The following is a 9418-nucleotide window of genomic DNA, read 5'->3' as shown; positions in this document are numbered from 1 at the left end:
AATTTCCTACTCGACACATCCCCAAAGGCAAGGGAAATGAAAGCAAAACTGAACTCTTGGGACTTCATCAAGATAAAAAGCTTCTGCACTGCAAAGGAAACAATCAAGAAAACTAATAGGCAACCGACAGAATGGGAAAAGATAGTTGCAAATGACATATCAGATAAAGGGCTAATATCTAAAATATACAAGGAACTCACCAAACTTCACACCCACAAAACAAATAACCCAGTGAAGAAATGGGCAGAAGACATGAACAGACACTTCTCCAAAGAGGACATCCAGATGGCCTACAGACACATGAAACGATGCTCAGCATCACTCCTCATCAGGGAAACACAAATCAAAACCACACTGAGATACCACCTCACACCAGTCAGAGTGGCTAAAATGAACAAATCAAGAGACTATAGATGCTGGCGAGGGTGTGGAGAGACGGGCACCCTCCTACACTGTTAGTGGGTATGTAAACTGGTGCAGCCGCTCTGGAAAACAGCGTGGAGACTCCTCAAAAAACTATCCACAGAACTCCCCTATGACCCAGCAATAGCACTGCTAGGGATTTACCCAAGAGACACAGAAATGCTGATGCAAAGGAGCACATGTACCCCAATGTTCACAGCAGCAATGTCAACAATAGCCAAATCATCCTAAAAAGATGCCTAAATGTCCATCACCTGATGAGTGGATCAAGAAGATGTGGTGTATATACACGATGGAGTATTACATGGCAATGAGAGGGAATGAAATCTGGCCATTTGTAGCAAAGTGGATGGACCTTGAGGGTGTCATGGTAAGCAAAATAAGTCAGGCAGAGAAGGACAGAAACCATATGTTTGCACTCATAGGTCTAACAGGAAAACAGGAGAAACCTAATGGAGAACCAGGGGGAGGGGAAGAGGGAAAGAGAGTTGGGGAGAGAGAGGGATGCAAAACTTGAGAGACTATTGAATACTGAAAACGAACTGAGAGTTGAAGGGGAAGGGGGAAAAGAGGTGGTGGTGATGGTGGAGGGCACTTATGGGGAAGAGCACTGGGTGTTGTATGGAAACCAATTTGACAATAAACTATTTAAAAAAATAAAGAAAGAAAGAAACAGAACTAAATACAATATGGGAACCCTGGCCGAATCTGAATTGGGGGGCGGGGGGAACAGTCTTAAAAGATGTTTGGGGGTGGGGGCATCTAGCTGGCTCAGTCGGCAGAGCATGCAACTCTTGATCTCGAGGTCTAAGTTCGAGTCCTGTGTTGGGTGTAGAGATCACATAAAAATAAAATCTTGAAAAAAATGCTTTGGGGACAATAGATGAAATTTTAATATAAGTCACAGCAAAAATTTTTGTGGGTTTTCTTAAATGTGAGGGTAATATGGTTAGGCAGGAGACTGTCCTTACTCTTAGGATGTGCTGAGATGTGTACAACTTACTTTCAAAGGTTCACGGGATACGTGTGGTTTTTTCTTTTAATTTTTTTTTTCTTTTTTGAGAGACAGCGTGAGCAGGTGAGGGTCAGAGAGAGGGAGACACAGAATCCGAAGCAGGCTCCAGGCTCTGAGCTAGCTGTCAGCACAGAGCCCGATCCGGGCTCGAACTCACAAACTGTGAGATCATAACCAGAGCTGAAGTCGGAGATTCAACTGACTGAGTCACCCAGGCGCCACAGGGCCCAGGTTCTTGATCACACATTAGACCAATCCATTTCCTATACTTTACAGTTCTCATAAATAATTCTTTTTTATATTCAAGTGTACATAATGATTTTTTTTAGTTTCTCTTGTTTTAATGTTTATTTATTATTTTTTTAAATGATTTTTGAGAGAGAGACAGACAGACAGTGCGATCATGGGAGGGTCAGATAGAGGAGACGACACAGAACCAGAAGCAGGCTCCAGGCTCTGAGCCAGCTGTCAGCACAGAGCCTGATGTGGGGCTCGAACCCACGAACTGTGAGATCATAACCTGAGCCGAAGCTGGACGCTTAACCGACTGGGCCACCCAGGCGCCCCTCTCATAAATAATTCTGAATAAAAGATTAGAGAAAATGAATCTCTAGCCACATAGTGAATCTCATAGCCACAACAGAGCAGCCAGGTTACTCTTTAAACTCTGACAAAATCCTCTATGACTGTAGATCACTCCCCACACTGAACAGAGGAAAAAGGCTAGCTGAAGATTCTAGAGTAAGAAACAGAGACCCATCTTGCAGTCTATGCTCTACAGAGCTCAGAACAAAATGTGGTCAAGATTTGAAGCTCCTGACAGTCTGAGAAGGAAGGCCCAGAAGCAGGTAGGCCCTGGAGCCTGCCACCATAGAAGGCAATGACAGTACCCCGGTGCACGCACACAACCAACAGCCAGTGAGGGCTGACAGGACCTGAGAACCTCCGGAGCCCCGCCAGGCTTTGAAGCAGTTGGGGATCCTCTTCCAAGGAAACAATAAAACCTATGGCTAGGTCTATGTTAACTGAGAGCGGGAAAGGGGGGATGGTTTACAAGTGCAAAACAGTAAGAATGCAAAGGCTATTTTCAGAGAGAAATATCAATACAGTATGTCAAGACCTCTGATAGGGACTCACATGCATTAATTTTTGATTCTCACAAGCTTATGAGGTAGAGTATTTCCATGTTACAGGTGAGAAAGATGAGGACCAGATTAGTTATATAATCATTTGTAGCAGCTGAAGGGCACCTAGCAATTAAGTGGAAGAGATGGGTCCTAAAACAAGGTCTGATTCCAACGTCTATGCCATTTCCATGATACTACTCTGCTCTTTTACTGAGCAAGAAATGGCACAGAATTTTGTAGTCAGATAAGATCACATTCATCACAGATGAAAGACATACATCCTGGGTCCTGCCATTCTTTTGCAGATTGGAAAAATGGGAACCAGAGATCAGCAGTGGCTGTGCTACAACCCCAAACCAGGTTTCCTGACTCCTGACTCAGGGGTATTCCTCTTGTACCCTTTCTCTTGTATTGGCATATTCTCGTTCTGTGTACGCTTCCCCCACCCCCCCAGATGTTGGCAGTATTTAGCTTTTGCTCTTAATTTGATAGAACGTGTTGGAATTTCATGGTGCTAATTAAAACAATAATCCAAGAAGAAAAGAGAATACAGGCATCACATGTGTAAACATTACCATTTTCCACTATACATATAGTTCCCTTCTCTCCACTTGCAGGATTTACTCAAATATTGGGAATTCCTTGGGCTGGTCCATGGAAACACACATAAAGCTAAGACCCACATATAGGATTATTAATGAATACAATATATGCTTCGCTACCGAATTTCACGAGATTAATTTTATTCAGAGAAAAGAGTTTTATTGGCCCTTGGTGTCACAAACCTAAAATCAAATAACAGGCCAACTGCACTGAGGATGAGAACAGACTCATCCCCGCCTAGTCTAACCCTACCCCTACACTCAGTGAGTCTCTCCCACGTCTCTTCTAAACAACACCAGCAAGGACAACTCAGGTTACATCTCCTGGCAGGTGTTAGAACTAGACTAGGTCATTTAACCGCTTGTGAATCATTCTCCACACAGAAGTATTCGTTACTTCCTGAGGAGAGGAAAGAATCTGAAGTGAAATGGATATAGGCTTTTGGTATATGAGATTAAAGTCAGAGAATGAACTGGACAGTGTACGTCATCTGTTCCTGGAGTCATTCAGTTGTAAAACACAAGTGGGCAGACAGGCTTGGTGACTCCAGATCTGTGATAAGAGAAAAGATAGGTCATCACCACAGGTAATTGGCAATGTCTCATGCTCCTCACTGCTGAGGAGGCAGGGCCCCCTCTTAGGCCTTCAGCTGTTTGATTTCCTTTTCTGTGTATGTAGCAAGTGTTTCAAAGGAGTCAGCTATCCCATGGGAAATTGTGAAGGACTGGGGGTGGGAAGGGGGCAGATTCCACAAACCTGAAAACAAGGCTTTACCTACATGTGAATAAGACGAACAGTTAGAAGAGGTAATAAAGGTGTGTACTCGGTGGTGCAGGGCAACTGAGTGTTAGCAGCAGTGAGCCCGGTCTGAATTGGGGAGTGTGGTACAACAGCCATGCAAATGGGGCCCTGAGTAGGCATGGTTCCACCTGAGCGATGAACAGGAGGAAAGGGATTCCAGTAAGGACCAGAGCAAGAACAATGACCAGATGTGAAAGGAGAAGATACTGAAAGTTCCTATAGGAGAGGCCTGGGGGAATGAAGTAGTGAAGCAGGCTAAAGCCTAGTGGTGGCAGGCCTTGGATAACAGGCAGATTCTCTGAAGGAACCTGGTGGAAATGTGGAGATGTAGAAGTCAATCCAGGTGAGGGTGGGGAGGAGAGAGGCCAAGAAGCCACTGAGTTGGCAGGGTGGCTACTACATGACACATCTGCCCTTGAGGATGGGTTACCATGTGGATCATTAGAAGGTAAGCTCCATGAAGCCAGGAATTTTTATAACATACAGCCCTGAATTCCAGCACTGGCACATATAGTCACTCAATAACTACTTGTTCAATGAATCAGAGATGGATGTTAACACCTAAGTCCAAGTGAGCTTGACTTAAGCTCTAGTTCAGGTGATTAAACACAGGTGCTTGAGACCAGAAGAGGAAACAACTTCAAACACCAACACATGTCACCAAAATCACTCAGTGATGAAAAGTACAAGTCAGCCTCCAACAGTTTCCAATGAGTCAGCACTCCAGGCTCAAAAAAAAAAAAAAAAAAGGCAACAAAATGAAGAGACAGCTGCATTTTCCCACTAAAAAATTATGTGGGTCCAGGTATCCCAACCTAAAGCTTGGCCCTGCAGTTCAAAGCCAGCTTGCTGTTCTCCTGGCTCTTATTTCACATTATTCCATAACTGAAAACATGACCATGAGGAGCAAAAACTAGTACTAACCATTATGAAAAATCTTTTCAACAGCCCAGGCCTCACAAAGAAACAAATCTTTTAGCTATCTGGAAAATTCCTATTCATCCTTCAAAACCCACCAAGCGTTCTCTGATGGCCCCTCCTTAGGCTGGTACTTCTGTATAGAGCATATACAGTTCCACTGATAATACCATTTGTAAATTTCCTCTACTACACTGAACTCCTAAAAAAAACTAAAAACAGTCTCTTATTCATCTGTATTACCAAGGCTCAGCATAGTGCTCAACAGGTTGATCTCAACAGAACCATGTTTACCCTAGGATCCTAAATTAAATTCTACCTCTCAGCTCCAAGTCACTGGGGAGAGAAAGGGTAGAAGACGACAAGGTTATGAGTGGCAGAGGCAGAGTAGGGGCTCTAGGGCTGAGGAAAGGAGTCCGGGTCAGGAAGAGTTCCCAGGCTGCAGTGGCTTCTGCCGTCTTCTCTACCGGCAGAAAGCGTTCCCGGGCACTCCCAGGGAGCTGGCTGGTCTCGAGCCCAGCCTACCCACAAGCTGCTGTTCCTTTTCTGGGGGGTTCATGGATTTACACGCCACTGTCTTAACCTATCAAATAAATGGCGGTATCTTCCCCAATCCCAAAGAGGAAACAAAAAGAGGTGATATCTGCAAACTGAAATTTCTTTAGCATCTGTTACCACCTCAGATTAAATGTTAATATTCAACTACTTCAGAAAGTCATTACTTCAGGGAAAAAACCTTGTTGGTTAGGCAAGAGGGATCAGAAAGGAGAAGTTAAAAAAAAAATCTCCTGGATTATCTGGGCTGGCTTGTATCCACTGGATTTCCATAAATCTTTGGTTGTTATGTCAAAATTCCCTTTCAACTGTCATTCAATCATTTGCGAAATGTCTTCCTGAATGCCAAGTATGTAGAGGGGACCCTGCTAGGCTTTGAGGAGCATGGAGATACCTCCCAGGTCACTTAGAATTGAATAGGGAAATTAAAACATAGCACACATACTAACACCAGGAAAAGAATGGAAAAAAGGATTCAGAGAAGGGAAAGATTAATCCAGATGAAAGGATTAAAGAAGACTTTTTGAAGAAACAGAACTTAAACTGGACCTTGAAAGATGGACAGAACTAATACACAGACATTAAACAAGGATCCCATTCCCATCCCACAGGGCAAAAATGAGAATTCTTCTGTGTGGGAGGAAATCCACAACCAAACGTACAGAACAGCAAATATACAGAGAACATTAAGGGAACAGCAAATGGCCTACTGTGAACAGAATCTGTAACAGAAATACATAGATCAAGCACACCCTGGGCCCTCAAAAAATACTGAAAGAACTGGAGTTGGTCAGGCAGAACTCTAAATGGGTTGGGACTGAACTAGAGAACAAAGGAGTTTTGTTGTGTTTTAGAAAAAGTGATCTAATTGTACTTGTATGAAAGAGTAGATAGAAGACCAAAGTCTGAGGGAAAGGTAACAAAATGCTTAACTTTTAGATTAATTTCCTGTCTTTACAAATGAGGAAACAGGTGCCCAAAGAGGTTTAATGATAGAATCAAAGGAATACAAACTGTGACTGTCTGAACTAAGGCAGTGGCAGTGTCAAGAGAGGAAGGGAAAACGTTTCTGGGGGAACTACTTCCAAACCTATGCTCTTTCTCCTATCCCTTTTCTTGAGCACCCTGCTGAGTGGCACACTGCCTAGATTACCTGGGACTTACTTTGGTAGCTGCTCTACCAAAACCACAAGGATGCCAACCTGCAACAACCTAGTTGTTCCTTTTCACTTCTGCTCTCCCCCACTGCAACCAGGTGGCCCTCCCCACGGAAGATGGCTCAGAGGGCATCGATGCTCATTCAAACACCTGGCCCCTTTCTGTACCAGCCCCACCGGAGCTCGCCACAGAGGTCCCTTCTTCCATCACCATCAAACATGCCTGTCTTCGCCGCCCAACTGAAGGTTCAGCACAACGACCGCAATCAGCACAACGACCGCAAATGTTCCTTTAGGGGACAACTGTTTATCCCCTTCGGGCGGCTAAGAAAAGCAGTAACGCTACCCGCCCCCCCCCCCGCCCCAAAAGACAAGGTGCCGTATCTTTTGGTCCAAGGGGGCTCCTGACTATGGTTCTTCTCAAGAGACCAGAGAGAATCGCACCAAGCGTCAGAGAGACCCCAAAAGCAGAAGGCAGGCATTCCTCTGGCTCCCGTCTTAAAACACAAGCCATCCCCGGCGTCCATCCCAGCCCGCTCCTGGACTGACAGCGCACCGAGGGCGCAGTTCAAACTAGACAGTCAGGGCCGCCCACCGCTCCCTCCCGGGGCGGTCCTGGCGTGGAGGAGGGGCGGAGCAGAACCAGGTCCGGAGCGTCACGCCGAGGAAGCCTGGTGCCTCGGTGGGAACCGTGGATGGCCCGGAGCAGAAGTGGAGAAGCGGGTTTCGACAAGGCTGCGCGTGCTGGCCCAGAGCGGGCGAGGAGGAGAGAGGAATATCTGCGGAGGGCGTGGGGGGTGGGGGGAGGGAGAGCCAGGCTGAGAAAAGCCAGTGGAGGCCCCTCCTTGGCCTCACCCAACCCTGCGACCATGGCCTAGGGAGATGATGGACGCGCAGGGGGCGTCACGCGCTGGCAGACGAAGCTACGCGGTAAAGGTGGGGGCGGGGGGTGGGAGATGCACTTACCTTCTTCACGGCCTGCTGGAAGAGGAAGTCACCGGCCTCCTTCAGGTCCAGCCAGATCATGGGCATACGGGGCACAGCCTCCATGGCGGATTGGGCCCGCCGGCCACCCGGCCGCTCCCCTGGCTGCCCCAGCTGCTGCCTCAGCCTCGCGCCCCTCCCCGCCCCTCCACGCCGGAAGTCACTCGTCACGCGGGGCCGAAAATTGCACGCAGGGCCTGCTGGGAAATGCAGTCCTCCCCACGCAGCCTTCCGCACTGAGCGCAGTGGCCGTTGCACATGCTCAGTTACTCCACGGGGAGGCCGTGGAAGGCGAATCGCCAGCCACCTTCGAAAGGGTTTCTGGGAGTGATAGTGTTCCACCGCTTAGCTGCGAAGCCGGAGCAAGCTGGTTTCTTCCTCCCTAGCCAGAACCTGGGGGGCGTGGCTTTGACCTTGGGGCTCCTGTGTCAGAGGAAGTGCATTGGAGCGCTTAGAGTCGGGGACGTAGAGGACCGGGACAGGTGTTCTATACAGGTAATGTGGCAAGGGGAGCCTGGCTGGCTCAGGTGGTGAAGTTTGCCACTCTTGATCTCCTCATTATAAGTTCGAGCCTCAGGTAGAAGGCAGAGATTACCTAAAAATAAAATCTTAGGGGCGCCTGGGTGGCTTAGTCGGGTAAGTGACCAACCCTTGATTTGGGCTCAGGTCATGATCTCACAGTTAGTGAGATCAAGCCCCACTTGGGACTCTGCGCAGGGAGTTTGTGTTTAATGGGCATAGAATTTCAGTATGGGATGATGAGAGAGAGAGTGCAAGAGGGGGTTGGGACAGAGAGAGAGGGAGACATAGAATCCGAACGAAGCAGGCTTCAGGCTCTGAGCTATCAGCACAGAGCCCGATGGGGACTCGAACCTACGAGCTGTGAGATCATGATCTGAGTTGAAGTTGAAGTCGGATGATTAACCGACTGAGCCACCCAGCTACCCACTTCTGCAACTTTTCTATGTAAGTCTGAAATTATATAAATATAAAAAGTTAAAAACAGAACACCCTAAAGAAAGTGGAAGGACAATACAAAACTGGTAGAAGGTATTTGTCAGACATAGCCAACATAGGATTACCATGTAGAATATGTAAAAAAACCTCGGGGTGTCTGTCTGGCTCAATCAGTAGAGCACACGTGATTCTTGATCTCGGGATTGTGAGTCGATCCTCATGTTGGGTGTGGAGCCCATTTTAAAAAATAAAATAAAAATAGAATACATAAAAAACTCTCCTGAGTTCTCAAGAAAGACAAATAGCCTGATAGGAAAATGGGCACACAACTTGGATGGGAACTTACAAGAACAGCCAGGCACATATGGAAAGATTCTAGCCTCATCAGTACCCAAGGAAATGCAAAGCCAAACCATGATGAAAGTCCATTTTATACTAATCAGATGAATGAATAAACATCGGTCAAAAATAAGCAGTAGCACAGCCAAAGGTGGCAGAACTCTGAGACATCCTGGCCTTTGCAGTGACAGTGTGGAGGCTGGCAGCACACCTTGTGGGGGTTGAGGGGTGCCAAACTTGATGGGTCAGGGCTGGGGTCAACATGTGGGATTCTCAGATGCCAAGGTCTTTCTAGCTGAGGTCTCAGTGTCTGTGGGTAGTGGGGCCAAAGTGCTGGTTCTGGAAAATCAAGTGTGTGTCCCCAAGGGCCCTATATGGCCACAGCTACTTTGTCCACCCCATTTGACTTGTACAGGCCACCCAGGCAAGGGCTAAGAAGGATTCCTGGAATCTGTGCCCCCCTCTTGACCACCCCATTAGAGCAAGGGGGAAGCTGAGGCCCGAGAAAGGCAAAGGCTTGCCCAAGGGTCTATTGGGTT

General features: G+C 47.0%; 1 protein-coding gene across 2 annotated transcripts in view; it reads right to left on the bottom strand.

The window, feature by feature from the left end:
* PTPN23 (protein tyrosine phosphatase non-receptor type 23) overlaps window positions 1-7720 on the bottom strand; it is a 32538-nt gene extending 24818 nt beyond the window's left edge. For both annotated transcript variants that reach the window (XM_029919235.1, XM_029919236.1), the window contains exon 1: window positions 7566-7720. In XM_029919235.1, the coding sequence (XP_029775095.1) occupies window positions 7566-7649 (84 nt within the window). In that variant the 5' untranslated portion in view covers window positions 7650-7720. The remainder of the gene's footprint in view (window positions 1-7565) is intronic.
* Window positions 7721-9418: the final 1698 nt, after the last annotated feature.

This window comes from Suricata suricatta, chromosome 12 (assembly GCF_006229205.1).
Source record: "Suricata suricatta isolate VVHF042 chromosome 12, meerkat_22Aug2017_6uvM2_HiC, whole genome shotgun sequence".
Lineage (NCBI taxonomy): Eukaryota > Metazoa > Chordata > Mammalia > Carnivora > Herpestidae > Suricata > Suricata suricatta.
Note: the sequence above shows the minus strand (reverse complement) of the source record. Positions and strands in the feature narration are given on the sequence as shown.